This window comes from Merops nubicus, unplaced genomic scaffold (genome assembly GCF_000691845.1).
Source record: "Merops nubicus isolate BGI_N331 unplaced genomic scaffold, ASM69184v1 scaffold10992, whole genome shotgun sequence".
Lineage (NCBI taxonomy): Eukaryota > Metazoa > Chordata > Aves > Coraciiformes > Meropidae > Merops > Merops nubicus.
The window spans coordinates 1-17,580 of NW_008591565.1; the positions used below are offsets into that span (position 1 = coordinate 1).

The 17,580-nt window shown below is 40.7% G+C and overlaps 1 protein-coding gene across 1 annotated transcript; it reads left to right on the forward strand.

Moving 5' to 3' along the window:
• The first annotated feature begins 2,993 nt into the window (after positions 1-2,993).
• DHCR7 (7-dehydrocholesterol reductase) lies at positions 2,994-8,421 on the forward strand. Its single transcript, XM_008950308.1, has 7 exons — positions 2,994-3,091; positions 3,965-4,187; positions 4,899-4,989; positions 5,651-5,864; positions 6,343-6,547; positions 7,212-7,343; positions 7,957-8,421. The coding sequence occupies exons 1-7, from the start codon at positions 2,994-2,996 to the stop codon at positions 8,419-8,421; spliced, it is 1,428 nt and encodes a 475-aa protein (XP_008948556.1).
• Positions 8,422-17,580: the final 9,159 nt, after the last annotated feature.

The following is a 17,580-nucleotide window of genomic DNA, read 5'->3' on the forward strand; positions in this document are numbered from 1 at the left end:
CCCCCGGCAGCTCCCCTCCCTGCCTCTCCTGGGCAGAGCACGCGGCTCTGGGCGCGGCGCGTCAGCTGCCTTCAAAACGCACATTCGCAACAGGAGTTTGCCTTATTTTTGTAGGACAGAGCCTAAAGTGTTGGGGTTGGTTTTTGCCGCGCTTCTGCTTGACCAGGATTCTTCTCAGTAGGTCCAGAAAGTGCTGATGAAAAGCATCAAACAGGTATTGTCACTGCTTGAAAGGACTTCGGGTGACCTTTACTCTGAACTGTGAGTTAGATACGTGGCTGAGGCAGCAAATGGGGAGAAGTCCCAAGCGAACTCCGTGGCTGGCATGATTGTTCTTTACCCAGCATGAGCAGCAGTGCAGGACCTCTCCTCCCAGCCCTGAAGCAGGAGAGCACATCTCTGGGCTTCTCTGTGCAGGTGATGTCTGAACGGTGAATTCTGCTTCAGGTTCCTTTTAAAGTGACTACAGGTTTAGGAAAGCAACATTTAGGGTGTGTTTAGTGGGGTACCAGAAAGCTTGTGGTTGTAGAAATGGAAATAATTGTTGTTAGGAGTACTGGGAGTCTTGATGCAGAAACATTGGGGTGTGTGAAGCGACGTGGGAGTAGCTCCAGGGGAGGTGGTTGCTGCTTGTCAGACTGGGGTATAGGTGTTCAGGAGAGTAGTCCTAAGCAGGCACTTGTTGTTTAAATTACTCTATAAAATGGCAAAGCCTGGTGGCAGTTTTTGGCTTTTCAATAGGTGGGAGGTGTGGATCCCACATGCACCCTCTTAAAGACCAGCCTTTCTCATCTAGCCAGTTCCCAGTTCTAGTAAGTGGGTGATTACCCTTTTTCTGCACTGTCTGGTAGGATTAGTGGTAAACTCTGTCTGGGTGGGTCTTGCCCAAAATGCCAAGTGCTGCAGGCAGGTTTTTTATGAGTGTTCAACAGACTGAACAGAGTTTTCAAATCTAGTATGCTGAGCTCTGCAAAGCAGCTGAGCCAGCCGGATACTTAAGAGCCTAAAAAAAAAAAAATACATGAAAATGCTCAACCTAGGATTTCTTTCTTTTCTGGATCTCTTAAAAAAGAGGCCTGCTTTCTATGTAGGACTGACAAATCACGTGGAATCCTTGGAAATATTCAAGATTTCAATGGGCAAGGCACGGAACAGCCTGTTCCAAGTTGTCCTTGCTCTCAGCAGGGGCAAGTGAAGTTGAACTAAATGACGTCAAAGGTGCAGTCTCACCTAAATATTTTCAATTCTGATGATTCCTGAATAAGAGTCTTTCTATCTTAATTTTTACTAGTATTGTAGCTGTTCCCTGTTAGACTTTGTACTACTGTTGTACTATGTAAAGTGAATCTAACACAAATAACTGTCGTAAGCTTCCACACATTAACCTTGAATGTACTATTTATTGAATGTACAACGTGGAGGAGATTTCTGCAGAGTAACATATTATCTATTTTCAATCTGACAGTGGCATGTTATCCCTTTGGCTGGGCTGATCCTGTTTGAGATGTCCTTACTTTGGCACCTATGCATCTTCCTTTTTCCTCCTGTGTTGGGGAGCAGTGAGAGCCTGCTGCTCCCTAAGGGGCCAGGAGCTCGGGGGGATTGCGTGGCCGCGGGCAGGGGCTTCCTCTCAGCCCCCTAATGCCTCCATGAGGTGAGCAGGGCAGACACAGGGACTATGGCCAGGCTCAACCAGGTAATGGGCCACGTTGATGGTGGTTCCCAGGTCAAGCTGGAAAGTCAGTCCATAGGTGAGGGTCAGGTCCTCTGACTGCCAGGCAGAGCTGTGGTAATAGGAACAGGCCAAGGCCAGGCAGGGGCCATCAGCCCAGGCGTGGGGGTCAGGGTCAGGTCTGGGGAGTCAGACCCAGACCCAGGATGGCTGTGTGGAGCCTGGCTGGGCCAGGACATCAGCCTGTGGGCCAGGCCTGGCTCAGCAGGACCCGTGGCCAAGAGGGACAGAGTTTTGGTGGAGCTGGAGATCAGCACTCCTGTGGCATCACTGGGACAGGGATTGATGGGCTGAAACACATCTCCTGGCCCATGGACAAGGTTGGAAGAGGTCCTGGGCCGGGCTGGGCAGGGACAGTGAGGCCGAGTAGTGTCCTCAGGGCCTGACAGTGTGTTGTATGAGCAGTTCTGTTTCAGTGCAAATAACTGCAAGTTTCTGCTTTGAGATAAAACATGAAAGCCTGAAAATGTACAAAACTACCAACTGTCAGCAAGCTCACCTCTGAATGGCTCACTACAACTCTGCATGTGTCCTAGGGTCTGTAGCTTCCTGTGAGACGAGGTTCAGAAAGAATCTTTTTTTCTTCTTTTTTCTTTGGAGGGAGTTTACCAAAAGTTCAGATTATAAATGATGATCATTAACAAAAGAAGTATTTGGGCAAAGCCAAATAAAGCTACAATGCAAGTTCCCCAGAAAGAATTACGTATTGCCTAGCAAGTCTCTCTCTGTTCCCAGTGGTTCCTGATCTAGAGGGGATGATAAACCATCACCTGGTTTCCTTTGCTGTAGCTGACGTAGCCAGAGCAAGGGGTCTGGGGACAAGTACATCATTTACCAAGGTCTAGCACAGGTAATGCTACAACAGTAGCAATTTCTCTAATTAAGAAAGGCAGTTAGTTACAGAACTTCTTTTTCAGAGGTTTATAATAATGTGGCAAAACATTTTCTCCCTTTGTGTCTCAGGTGCAAGTAACAAGCCATATAATCTACAACAGCCCTACAAAGAAATTTCCAGCTAGCGAGAAGTTTAACAGATTACTTTGACATCAGTGTTTTGATTTATGTTTTGCTGAGTATAAGATCATGAGGAATTGGGAAGGATTTTTCCCTTCATACCCTCCTCACCCAAATTTCTTCTCATCAGAAGGCTATGTAATAGTTTTTAATAACTTCTATTTGTGTTTTTCTTCTGTAGAGTGAAAAGAATTACTGAGAACCAGCTGGACTAAAACCATGAATATTTTCTTTCATACAGGGCATCATGGCAGCCCATCAGGAGAAAAAACCTTCTGAAGAAAGAAAACACAAAAGTGTCCAAAATCATACTGAAACATCTCAAGTCCAGTGGGGGAGAGCATGGTGAGAGAAGCTGATGACCCTAATTAATCATCATATTTCCAATTGGTTCATACCTAATCATACAGATGCTGCACTCCTTTTAAACTTCACTCTATTAATACCAGATTATTGCATTGCCCTTCCCTTGAAAGCTCACGGGTCATGAGCTGTAGTAGCAGATGATGAAGAAGAGTTCTTCAAAATTTTAAGACAGAGAACTTGACAGATTGCTTGGGTTGAAGCACAGTCCTTGCAAAAAAGGAAAGCAAGTAAAAAATCAGAAAAATTTGTAGTTCCTTCAAGGGCTGAACTAAATATTTCTTGAGTTTTGGAAAGCAGGCATCCATCTGTGGTGTTGCCAGCTGACATCTCCTGCTGTAACAAGATTTATGACTCGTATCCCTGTTCTCACAGAGTTGTGCAAGTGTTACTGTTGTGCTGCAGCTGGAAACGGCCATGGGGGTAATTGCCACCACAGACAGTGTGGTAGAACAAGTTCAACTAATGGCTGCCCAAAGTCTGTCTTCTGTGTTTCCAAGCTTTGCATAATATTCTTGTGATTCTGTTACCACTTCCAGCTGAATACTCTACCAGTTCTACCCATGGTTGCCATCAGAAGCAAGAAAGCTCTAATAAGAATATGCTTTTTGGAGGGAGATGTGACATGTTGTGTTGCTTGGGTCAGCTAGTGTAGTTTGGTAACAGTATGTGGTGAAGTGTGTAATGTGCTAAGGGGTTTTCAAAGCTATTTGACCCAAAGAAACATATGTGCCCCGAAAGCATTTTCAGTTTTCATCTGGTTAGTCTAGAAGGTCCACTGAAAAAAATTGCTTGCCTTAAACCACTGTTTTGATTGAAAGCTGGAAAAAAAACCCACTCTGTTTTGGATTGCAGGGAGGTGGACTGGTTTTCCCTGGCAAGCATCCTTTTCCTGCTCATGTTTGCACCTCTTATCGTATATTACTTCATAATGTCCTGTGACCAGTACCAGTGCTCTCTGATCAGTCCACTTACTGACTTGCTGACGGGGAAGAAACATCTGTCTGACATCTGGAACAAGACTCCTACGCTGACCTATAGGGCTGCTGGCATCTATGCCCTTTGGGTTACTTTCCAGGTATATCACTGAGTTAGGATCTAGATGCAGTGGCTGTTTTTTCAAAAAGCTGTTGGATGAAGCCTTTCACATGAGGATAATGGGATGTCACCCTGACATTTACTTTTTGGTGTTTCTTACTTTCCATGGCTTTTTGATATCCAAATGAAGCCTATTCACTCAAAGACATATGTAAGGAATATACACAAATATTCCTTGTGTGACCTGTTCCTTGATGTGGTTTCTAAGAAAAAAAAACAACTATCCAACAACACTTATTTGCTTTAAATAAATGCACAGTAAATATATCATAAACTAACCCTGCAGAAGGGATGGTGTTTTCTGTAGACCAACAGTAAAAGAATGTTGATGCCTGAGATATAACTTAGAGGTGTAAAATATCTTCTAATTTAACCAAACCACTCAATTTTTTTTCCCAAACTGGAAAACAACTTAACATATAAACCACACTAGCTTAAAAATAAAAGGATAAGGATCTGAATCTAGTTACCAACTCTCGTGCCTCCCATGAAAACAGGATGACAACCATGCATGAGTACATCTTTAGAATTGTTTAATAGCTTGGATGTATTACTAGTCCAAAATCACAACAGCTAAATCTTGCCCTATTTGCTTGTCCAATGCTCACTTGAAACTGCTGTGTGTTATATTTGGTGTGTGTATGAAAGGGTTTTGGGGGTTTGCCTGGTTAATACATTCTCTGTCTTCTAGGTGGTTTTGTATGTGTTCATTCCTGACTTCTGCCATAAATTTCTTCCTGGATATGTAGGAGGTGTACAAGAAGGTGCTGTCACCCCTGCAGGTAAGTTCTTCCTTGGAAAATATGCACATCATACAAGCTTTTTAAATGACAGTACTTCCGTACTTAATCTTCAGTAAGCTGTGTGTGTCTGGAGGAAATGTGCACGTCAGTGCTTTCACCTTCCTCATACGTGTACTTCAGACGAAACCACAAAGCAATCTCTGTTGCCTTTTAGAATAAATATCATTTCTATCTCTTACTGTTAGTAAAGGTGTTGATATGACAGTCACCACACCAGTGATGGATAATCTTGACACTTAGAGTAATCAGTGGGCCCTTGCTAGTACTTGACAGTGCAGTTGCACCTGCTGAAGCTTAGTTAACCAAATTAACCCACGAGACCTGAGCAAAGTGTGTGATGTGAACCAGTTGTGAGAAAGTATAACTTGTGACCTCAGTTGGTTTTGGGGGAGATTCTAAATTCCCTGTTTTGTGAAGTGAGAGTGAGGAGAAAACCAGGTAACAAAACCTGATGGTTACAGCAGAGTGACTTGAAGAATGAAACTTTCCAGAAGGTTTTTCATCAGGAGGATGAGGAGAGTGAGGTCATTTCATGGAGCACTTGACTGAACTCCTCTGCTGCACGTGTATCCATGTTGATAAAAAGCTGTACTAATGCAATGTCACTAACATTCAGGTTTTTCTTCATATTTTCATATAGGTGTCGTGAATAAGTATGAAATCAATGGACTTCAGGCTTGGCTCATTACCCATGTGCTTTGGTTTGCAAATGCCTGCTACTTCCACTGGTTCTCACCCACCATCATTTTTGACAACTGGATTCCTCTCCTGTGGTGTGCCAATATCCTGGGCTATGCAGTTTCCACCTTTGCAATGATTAAAGGCTACTTTTTCCCTACCAATGCCAAGGACTGGTATGTGATTTTTAATAATAACAGAATACTCATATAAATGGAGTGCTGCAGAGAATAACACTGACAGAATATATTTTACTGGCACAGAGACATAGGCCAGTGCAGTTCTTTGTGTCATTAGCACCATCCTCTGTGTTTTGTGCTACATGCCACATGACTGGCAGCCTCAGTCTCACAGATACCTCCATCCTATTTGTGACAAATAAGTAAAGTTATAGTTAAACTATTCAAAAGTGTTGCCAAGAATAAACTAGGGTACCTTTTGAAGCTAAAATTTGTCTGTACTAAAGTAATGCTTTGGTTGTTTTTTTTTACTAACCAACACAAAAAGGTCAATTGGTGTTATCTTGCACAACATTATGTGTGTTTAATGATTTTTATTATCATTACATCAAGTGAATCTGAAATGTGTAGTCAGAGTAATAATTACCTGTATTTGTATATACCTGCATACATTTTTAATTTTTATGCTTTCTAGCAAATTCACTGGCAATTTCTTCTACGACTACATGATGGGGATTGAATTCAACCCTCGAATAGGAAAGTGGTTTGATTTCAAGCTGTTCTTCAATGGGCGCCCTGGGATTGTAGCCTGGACTCTCATTAACCTCTCCTATGCTGCTAAACAGCAGGAGCTGTACGGTCACGTAACGAACTCCATGGTCCTTGTCAATGTCCTTCAGGTAAATTCAGAGGAGGAAAATAAGAAAACAATTTAGAAAAAAGAAAATATTACACTAGAAAACATTTCTTGCTTTGAAATTGAACTCAGGTAATTTTTCCTGGCCTGAATGGCCTCATTCAGTGAGGATGGACTACTGAATTTTTACTTTGTGGGTGAGCCATGCAGAACTACACCTCATGTCCACAGCTACAAATAGCCAGGGGCTGTTAAGTGTGCTACTTCGTACTGAAGTAAAGTAAGAAGTACAAACCCAAAAGTAAGAACAAGACCCCAAAGTAAGAAGTACAAATAATAGTTTGAATTTATTCATTAATGTCTGTAAATGGGAGCCCACTCGAGAGCAGCTCCATTTCCCCTCTCTGAGCCAAAGAGAAGTAGGGGTGGTGGAATGTGACTACACTTCCTAAGCTTATGTCCTTGCAGTAGCACGCTTGCCTTGGTTAATAATGCTCCACGTTATTGAATGTTGCTTTAGTTACATAGTTACAATATATTTGTGTGATATGTTCCACTTGAGACCCTGGGTTTGAGGTGTTTCAATGAAAACACAAGTCACTTCTGAGCTCTTAACACACAACAGCACAGAAGATTAGGCTGCTGCTGTTAAACAGGGTTATCTGGTGACAGTGCTCTGTTATTAATGTGAAACTCTTCTCTTTCAGGGTATTTATGTTCTGGACTTCTTCTGGAATGAAGCCTGGTATTTGAAAACCATTGATATCTGCCACGATCACTTTGGATGGTACTTGGGCTGGGGAGACTGTGTTTGGTTGCCTTACCTCTATACTTTGCAGGTAAAAATGTGGTACAGTATGTGTTCGGGCTAAAAAGTAAGGAACTTTCCAGGAACATTCTCCCCAGCAGTTTGATTTGTATCTTAAATTGGTTTTAGATGGCTTGAATACTGAGTAACCATTGCAATATCCTTTGTAAGGATTTGTTTGTAGGAGGGCTTTCTGTCTGTCCGTGGAATTGACATACATTCCTCTTCTTCCTCTCTTTTGTGCCTTTTTCTATCATTGTCTGTTGTGTCTGTGTATTTTCTAAATCCTTGCAGTCCCTTTTTGTATTCCTGATTGTTGGGGGCTTTTTGGTGAGTGGTGGTTTGATGGGTTTTGGTTGGAAGGTTTTTGGGTTTTGCTTGTTTTTATCTTCTATCCTGGCTCACCTGTATCCTTGCAACTTCTCTTTTCTTGTTCCACCTAAGAAAAGCAGTTTTGGAGAGGGACAGAGAAAGGAAATGCAGGATGCAGAGTTTTCTGACAATTTTCCACGGTTTTACTGTTAGGGTGGATTTTCCTGTTCTTTCTATTCATCTGTTCTGGGTGACTCTAGGTGAAGGAATATCGTCTGGCATCCCAAGCATATCTGAAGTCAGTCCCTGATTGTCTCTCCTCTGCTCCCCAGGGTTTGTATTTGGTCCATCACCCCGTCCAGCTGCGCACAGCCAACGCCGTGGGGATCTTGATCCTGGGCTTGGTTGGCTATTACATCTTCAGGATGGCCAACCACCAGAAGGACCTCTTCCGCCGGACTGACGGCAACTGCAGGGTGTGGGGGAGGAAGCCGGAGTACATCGAGTGCTCCTACACCTCCGCGGACGGCACCAGGCACTACAGCAAGCTGATGGCCTCGGGCTTCTGGGGCTGGGCGCGACACTTGAACTACACGGGAGATCTGATGGGCTCCTTGGCCTACTGCCTGACCTGTGGCTTTGAGCACGTCTTGCCCTACTTCTACATTGTTTACATGACCATTCTGCTCACCCACCGCTGCCTCAGGGACGAGCACCGTTGTTTCAGCAAGTACGGGCAGGACTGGAAGCGCTACACTGCTGCAGTGCCCTACAGGCTCATACCAGCTATCTTTTAAGGCTAACATAAAGTCCAGGGGAAAGAAAAAAGAAGCTTTTTTTGAAGACCAAGGAAGTTTATCAATATTGATAGGTTAACAAAAACACTTCCTGAAGGACACACGCATACTGTTCTGAAGGAGAAAAGGTGACTGGACAATGATCCCTCCTGTACTGAAGGAACACACAGGCAGACTGTATTTAAAGTGAATGAAATGAAGCACTGAAATGTCCTGGGTTTGTTTGGTTTTTTTTTTTTTTAGAAGACTCTTTTTACTTTTAAGTTCTCTCCTCTGCCCCCAAATTAACTTGGAATTTAACCAAATTAACTTGGAATTGAAGAAAAGTCACATGTATTGAGACTCAACTCTTCCAAAGCTGTGAGGAGGCCTTCACCCTTCAGAGCAGAAGGGTTCTGGAACCAGTTTCCAGTGACTTAGGAAAGGAGGAAAATAGTTGGGTGATTTCTTTAGGAAAGAAGTTGTATGATGTGGTTGCTTGTGACAGTTATAACCTACAGTCATCAGCTCCTTAAAGGAGGTTTTATTGTTTGGTGCTTTTCCAGAAGTTTAACTGTGGAAATACTGAACTAGGGAACCTGATCCTAAACTGGTGTATGGGAGTAAATTTTTTTAGAATTTAATGCAAATATTTGTGGAAGCTGGTATAAACTGGTATAGCTCAAAAGTTACAGTAGTTGACAGCATCAGAGAATATGGTGCATGGCCAACTGGGTGGTATTTTGATACTAAAACCAAACCTGTTTTGTGAGAATACTGAGCATAGGGTGATTTCTTTAGTGTGGATAAAAAACTTTGTTCTCTATTATTTGTATAAAATCTTATTTGTAAACATTAAAGAAATAAGTGTTTGGCTCCACAACAAGTTAAAAATGCTGCTAATTTTCCATTCAGTTATTTCTTTTCTTATCATGTAGTTACTTTTCAGGGTTACTGGATTCAAAAGGAGCTCTTCAAAGTGTAATTCCAAGAGCTGATTCAAGAATGGATAGAGGAGAAATACTCAAAAAGAAAGCTGGATGATAGTATTAACTATGCATCTTGTAAGGAGCTTGGTAGTTATGTTCAAGCTAAAAGACTCTTTCTTGTTGTTTATTTTTACACATCTTGCAGTAAGTAGATAGCTGTGTAAATTGGTTTCTTGTAGGAGGTGCTGCATGCACGGGTCTTCCTGACAGATTTGAACAAGGTGTGTTGGTGAGTATGTGTTTAGGTTTTGCTGCAGTACTTCCTAAAAGCATGGTTTTGGCAGGAGAAAAAGGTTCTCTCCAAACCTAAAAATTGAATGTATGTTGTAGTTTGGGTTTGTTTCAGAGCTGGATGTCCAAGCATGTTTGTGATGATGCCTTCTTAGAGAAAGTTCTTAAAACTAGTTGTAGCACCAGCACTACCTGTAGACATTTGATTGATTTTGTCACCATTTTGCAGATAACAATTTTGGTACATTACAGTGTTAATAACAGCATCTTCATGGGGCTGGAAGTAGCTATATCTGACAATTTCCATTCTCAAATCTCAAAGTATTCCCATGGAATAAAAAGCTCTCTGTCAGCAAGTTTGGTAACCAAATAGCTGGTTACAAACTTAATGTCTTTATATGGCCAGATATTGTTTAAAATCCTTACATTTAAGCACACTGAATTGATGATGCAATTGGCAGTACGAAACTTCACAAAATTACTCATAGTTTCAGTTATATTGAAGGTCACAGTTTAATCTTTCTGTCTGTGTGACACAGTTCTGTGCTGATCTTTATTAAGTAGGTAGGTATCCTAAGGCTTGCATGTTGCTTTAAGGACTATTAGCAGTCTGGATAATTAATGCAGTGGAATAAGAGTTTGTTGGACATCAAAGGTGATTGTAGCTCACCTTCCTCCAGCTCCTGATTTCATCTGAACTTCCAGTTTGGAGGGGGCAACACCATTTTCATGTGCACTGGAAGTAAAAAGCAGCATCTCTTCAGTGTAGCACCCAGTACAAAGTGCTGCAGTGACATGGCTGGAACAGCTGTCAGGAGGAAGCAGGCTTTCTCCATCTAATGATGTTTTAAGCAGGTTTGTATCTGTAAAGTTCTTCAGGTGCAGTAGCCAATTCACAAACATGCCTTGGGAAGAGGAATGATTGGCATAATAATGGTGTGCTTGCTCAAAGTAGTTGTATTGCTGTGGTAGAACGTTTGAACTCTCAACTCCTGTGAATGAAAAGAACTTTTAATACAAATATTGAAATGGGCAGAGGCAATAAGTCCTGATTGCCTTTACTGAAAATATAGAGTCCAATACCATAACAGTACACCAATGCTTATAAAATGGTTAATTTGAGAGAATTCTGTTCAGAGGAAGGGAAAACTGAGGTGTGGGCTTGTAGGACTGCTGGATGCCATCAGCCCCTGGCAGGGCATTGCCTTAGGCTGCCCCCGACTTTGCTGGAGTCATTGGATAGTTTCTTTTCTCGGCTTCCCTTTCTTCTGTGGCCTTGGAAATGGCACTGACAGTTTGCTGTTAATGCCAAGGCTCTTTAAATATTGCAAGATTATCTGGACTCTAAATCACAGTTGCCTTGCATGGCATAGAATTCTCCCTTCTCTTCACAGATAAATCCTGGATGATTAGTGGAAGAAATTGCTCACTGATGTCTAATAAAAATATCAGCACTTCAAAAATAAAATTGGGGGAATTTGAAGCACAAAGGCAGTATTGTGAGTAACAAGCACATTATGCATTCAAATGCTTCTTTTAGGCAATTTCTTTTACATCTGATATTGCTCAAAGGATTTTCTGTACTGTCTGCCACTGGAGCATGGAAGGACTTTTATCTGTTCCTTCCAGGCTACTCCTGCTGAGAACACTTCATCCTGCTGCCAGCCAACTGCCACAGGTGAGAGCTTTTTCTTGGCCAGGTTGTTAAACTTGTGCCCTGCAAGGCACAAGGGCAAGGTGCAACATTCACAAGCTGGAGCACAAGAAGCTCCATCTCAACATGAGGAAGAACTTCTTTCCTGTTAAGGGTTACAGAGCACTGAACAGGCTCCCCAGGGAGGTTGTGGAGTCTCCTTCCTTGGAGACTTTTAATTCTGGATGGGTTCCTGTGTGACCTGCCCTAGATTAGATGGTCCTGCTCTGGCAGGGGGGTTGGACTCTATGATCTCCAGAGGTCCCTTCCAACCCCTAACATTCTGTGACTCTGTTTTATATATGTATGAAACATACAGCAAAAGCTTCTGGTAATTACTTGGAGCAGTAACAAAGTAATTTGGTTGGGTTATTGTAGAGAGCAAAGTAAGAAATGCCTACTTGAGCAGGGCACAGCAGCCTGAGCGAGTTGCAGATTGCCAAGGAAACGTAAAATAAATCAGTCTTCTAGTGTAGAGTCATTATTGGTTGTAAATATTCATTCTGCGATGGAGGGGAGTGGGGAGAGGGGAACTTCCAGCACCGGGAGGGAGGAAGGGAGGGAGGGGAGCTGCTTTCCCGAATTTGAGGCCCCTGTCACTAGATGGCATCTCAGTACAACAGGATTTCTGAGGTCCGGGATCCACCTTTCAGCCTAAGGACGGTTAATGGTTTATAACTCCTGATAAGAAGCTACAGTAGAATATTCCCATCCACCCTGCAAGAATGCTGACACAATTCCATGGGTAATGCACTTAGGCTTAAAGCATGTTTGTAATATAAACTCCCTTTTTATAACCTACATCTCTGAGTAACTCGGTGACTAGTCCAAAGAGCTGCACATAGGATATAACAAATATAATGAATATTCAGTGATACAATGAAATGTGATTGCTCAGCTCCAGTTGTGTTCAGGCAGTCTGAATGACAACAGAGGTACGTGTTGTTGCTTCATGGTGGCAGCCACAAATTATCTTCTGCTCTAAATTATCAGTCTGAATTCTGATCGTGTGGTATCCTTAACCCAGAGCCACACACTTACTGGGTTATTTTAAATATTTTTATTTAATTATTTTTAGATTTTTAAATTATTTTTAGATTACTTTTTTAATTATTTTTAGATTACAGATTTGGATCCACTTTAAGGGTGCTGGATAGGTAATGAAATTACTATATTTTTTTTGGATCATTAATCATTATCAATACATGTATTAGTGGAAAATGGAACAGCCATTTTCATCTCTACACTGGATTTCTTTCTAGTGCCGTGCAGATGTATGTCTCCTGAAATACAAGAGGCTTAGGTTGGCAGCTGAGCAAAACTTGTCAATTGTGACTATAAAAATGTTGAGTGCCCTTTTGTCTTGGGAGTCAACAGTACTTGGGGAAATGTTTGAGGCAGGCACAGAAGAGAGTGGTTCTGGTTTTTCCACTTCTGTTCCAGTGGAGCAAGATAACTGCTTTCAGGACATCCAACTTGGAGTTTCCTTGACTCTAGCACTCTTAAACTTGCCCTTTGCATTATTCAAGGATACTGACTACATGAAATGAAATCATGCTACTGTGATGACCATGAATATAAAACTCTAGGATATAGTTGTGATGTTGATATGAACTAAAATTTAAGACTGTGGAATTTAATCTTATGCCATATGGTACCATTACGAATACAAATTACTATGAAAAGGGCTTCAATTATTTGACTATTAAAATAGCAAAAGAATCAAATCAAAATAATTTATTCTTCTATGACTCATCTTTAACTTTGTACTTAGCTAATTTTTCAGTTAATAATCTCCCTTTGTAATGTGATGTTTTAAGGACTATAAGTCAAAAATATTTACAGCCTGGTTATGTGAATAAAACTGTACAATAAGTACACTTATGAAGCTTGAGTTTGCCATTTTTTGACCTACAGGCAAACTTAGTATGTCAGGGAGCAGGACAGGAACTATCCAGGAGGACAACAAAATATTTTTGCACACTAAGTACTGGAATAGAGAGTAACTAATTCATATGCCAGGGTTATGGTTTTCTTGGTGTGATGTGCTTCATGCTGCAGTAATACTTGCCCCAATTCAGTTTTAGCTATAACCACGTATCCATGCTCACCTGTCTTCGCTGAAGAAACATTGAAGAGGATGCAAACTCTCAACATACCTTGAAATATGCCCACAAAATTTCTTGTGGGCTTTAGTGTATGAAGTCTAGCTGACAAAAAAAGACATGTGAGGGATAGCAAGACACCAAAACAGAGATGGTAAATTTGAGTAAGCGAGCATGTCTTGCACAGTTGTAGCTGAAAGGTTCTTTCTTTCCCTCCAGCCAAAACACGTGTCAGCTTTTGAATGTGTAACACGTGCTTGTCGCTGCCTCCTCTGGAAGAGAAGAAAGCAACAAAATGAATATGTGGAGTGCAACTAAAAAGACAGCTCATGGCAGATGAATAGAAACAAGCATGAACGTGGGATAAATTAATTTCAATGATGTTAAAATGCAAAATATCACAGCTGAAATGCACAGTCTAATACAAATTACTAGGAGCAGTACAACAATGTTCTGCAAGTGTTTGTTAGAACTCCACCTTCCAGGTTGTATCATACATGCTTGCTGGTTTATTGCTCTGATTTCTCTGATGTTTTAAAATAAGACCAGTAAATACATTTTTTAAGAAACAGAATCAATTCTGTCCTCAGTTATACTCTGCAGTTAGCAAAGGTTTCTCTGACCAACAACAGTGAACTGTGTATCTTCTCTTGTTTAATATCATCTGTGGTGTAACCTCAGTGGAGTTTCACAAGGCTGGATTGACTCCTACACTGGTTTTACGGTTTTTATAGCTAATGAGGTAAATGAAGTGGTTCACAGCGGTGATGTGATAAAGTCCTTCAATTTGAACATAAGCCACAGCTATTGGAGATGCAGACTATGCACACAATTTACGTTTCTCCTGTTTTTTGTTTTTTTTATTTTATTTTATTTTTAAGATCCAGTATGGTGAGCTACAAAGAACTGAGGCTGCTCTGGAGGAAAACTTTTACATTCTTAGATAACTGTTCTGTCCTCATGCCTGCAGTTTTGAGTTTGAAGGTAAAAAAAAAAAATTAAAAAAAAAAAAATCAGATTCTTAAAGGCCGTATTTCTAATGCAACTTATAGTCTTGAGAATTTAAAAATTACAAAGAAAAAAGAAGAATATTCCAGCATCTGTTCCAGTTGGGCCATTTGGCATCATGTGGACATCAGCTTGATGATTTTAGGATGATCAGAGTCTCTTTAGGCAACATTGTCTCTATTTGTTACCTGCAGAGAGTGTAGGAGAGAAAGGGTTTTGTCCCACTGAGTTCTGCTTTACAGCTGAGAACACTCCTTGGACTTTCCCAACCATAAAAATGTTAGTTCTTCTAAAAGATAGTTTTATGAGTTAAAACTTGGCTCTGTGATATGTGCTTAGATTTGCCTATGGAATGCTGGCAAAGCTGTACACACAAGCCAGCAATCAACACATCCAGTTTTCATGAGCGCTGTTCCTGTTTGTGTGTTTTTTACGCCTTTGTTAAGAGCCACTGAGCATGTTGTTTCTTAACTGTCCTATAGACAAAAGCTTACTCAAAATATTTATCTTTATTTGGTGCTCTTGTTTACACTGGATGGAGAGAGAGTTATCTGGAGAGTCAAATAACAGTATTTCAACTTCATGCATAAGCATCTCCAAACTGTACTTTTTGGGGAGGTTGTGGCATTCTGGTTTCTGTCTAAGTTTAGAAACCTTCCCTGGAAAGCAGTCTGGCTGTGAATGGTACACACGGGCAATCTGCACATTGCCAAGTAGCTGGCAGTTCTGGCTGAGTGGCAGTGCAGAACCCTTGGCCAACGTTCTCCTCTGAGAGCCTGCAAACTGTCAGGTAACTGATGAGTGCAGCAGTTGTTGTCTCATACCTCACTGCCTCTGTACCACCTCTGGCTGTGAGAGGCTGTGCACAAACAACACTGGGAAGGGATCTGAATCGTTCTGAGGATATGTACAACCCATTTTATTCGAGTTCCACAGATGCAGTTGATGGCTTTATTGTAGGGCTGTAAATGGAGGTAGAATTACAATGATCTTTCTGTTGACAGAACTGGTGTTATTCCTGTGGCTCCATAAAAACTCCTCATACAGCCAAACTGAAGAAAGATGTATTTTTAACTAGTTTAGGAGAGGTACAACAAGGAAGTAGCTTCCAGAAGTAAACTGAATGCTACCTGTGCACTTTTTCTTCAGAAAAGATATCCTTAATGTGCCAAACCTTATTACTTATAGTGCTTGGTAAAACAGCATCGAAAGCAATAAGGGAAACTGAAAACTGCATAACATGATGGTTTTTACATTAAAAAGACATTATAGTATTTACACCAGAATTTTCATATAATTTGATTTGCTTTAATGAGGTAGTCTTTTTATACTTTTATTTACCCAGTGAAATGAATGCAAAATGCTATTTGAAAGCCACTAAACACCTAAGTATCTCTTTACTGTTATCTAATCAAAATGCCACTAATCAAGGGCATAGTCACTTGCAAAAGGCTGTTTGGGAGGGAAAATTATTGTTTTAGGACTTTAGAGGACAATGCACTTAATCCAAGCCTTAGTCTCCTAAGGGTCATAAGTAGAAGTTGTTCTTAGTCATGCAAAAGCTCAATTCCTTCAAGCAAATTTACTCAGTATAAATAAATGAGATGTGTTAATAGTGCAGCAGTAACGACACAGCAAAGTGCAGAGAAATTATAAACCTCTTCAGTTCTGCCTCAATTTATTGCCCACAAACAGTTCAGCAAAGCCTTTGTCTAAGTTTGTCACTGTCAGCTGTGAGATAATAGTGGCTGATTATTAAAAAAAAATAATTAATTAAATCAGTAACCACTATCTGTTCCAAAACCTACCCATACAATAAAGATAGCATGTAGTTTAAAATGGAAATTTACCCATTTTTTCTTTCAGGACCAAATCTTGCCTTCTGCTAGGAGCTTTGCTCTAGATTTCAGCAAAAGCAGGAACAAATAGGGCTTCTTTTGTAAAGCCAGCTTGAGATGTAGTAGAAAGCCTTAATTTTTCCTGTTTCTGGAAAGGTTGGGTTGGTTCTTTTAAGGTTTAAAAAAAAAAAAAAAAAAGATGCTGGAGGTAAGATCCACAGGTAACAAAGATTAAAAGAGACCAAGTTGAAAATCACCAGCATACTCCAGTAATGACTGGGACCAGCTGTCAAACAATATCCGATCATTGACTGATTTGTGTGTAGTCTCAGATAATGTAGAAAATCTCTGTCAAACTAATTTCTGTTTTAACGAACCCTAACTTCTTGCACATCAAACTCTCAAACTGGAAAATGCTCACTCATTTTCCTCTTCAGTTTTGTTTTAGCATTTTTGCCTTTTTGGGGATCCATTACATACCCACACAGCAAAATGCCCAACCAAACTTTTTGTGGTATCTTAGAATTAACATGAGTGTTTCTTCCTAAGTTTCCCCAGCATGATTTTTGTATCCAAGTCATAAAATATTTTGTGATACTGAAACAAATATTTTACCAACTACATAATTTTATCAATATTTTATCAACTAGAGCTGCTTTAATATCTATTTATGTATCAGTTCTGCATATGGAAGGAAAATGTGTACTAATCTGTCAACTGGAATTTGATTTTGCATTTGTTCTGCAACATCTTTCTTCGCAGCCAAACTTGCATATCATCAGCAATCACATTTGGTCTTCCACAATAACATTGAGGAAGCAAGTTGTAGTTTATTTGGAATAAAGCAATTTTTCTTAGTGTACTATGAACAGCCTTCAATAGCCACGTTCACAATGTGTTTTTTTTTTTTCTGGATTCATTCTGAATACTCTTGCAAAGGTACTTTTTTAATATTTTTTTGCATCAGGTTTCTATTATTTGTCTACTTTTCGGTGACCGGGTTGATTTAGAGTGCTCAGGGACAACAGGATTCCTGGAATGTGGTTTTAACCCACAAGCATTTTCATTTCTCTCAAGATAGCTGAGAACAGCTTATTTTGGTCTTGTGCTGTGTGTTAGGGTTTTTATAACTTGTAATGGACAACTCTTAGTTTGTTAATCAAACTGTGACTGCTCGGTTGCTTTTTGGGAGCAGTTTGTACAGAAACAGCAACCATCTGTTATGATAAACAATAAGAAGGACGGGGGAGGGATCAGGGGCTAAGTTGAGTAATTATACCAACCCCCTCTTAGAATCATAGAATCCCTCAGGTTGG

Excerpts from the sequence above, each read along its gene's own strand:
- DHCR7 (XM_008950308.1), top strand. The coding sequence starts at position 2,994 with ATGGCAGCCCATCAGGAGAAAAAACCTTCTGAAGAAAGAAAACACAAA. Across the intron at positions 5,865-6,342 it reads CCTACCAATGCCAAGGACTG|CAAATTCACTGGCAATTTCT; the intron begins GTATGTGATTTT and ends TATGCTTTCTAG. Across the intron at positions 6,548-7,211 it reads TCCTTGTCAATGTCCTTCAG|GGTATTTATGTTCTGGACTT; the intron begins GTAAATTCAGAG and ends CTTCTCTTTCAG.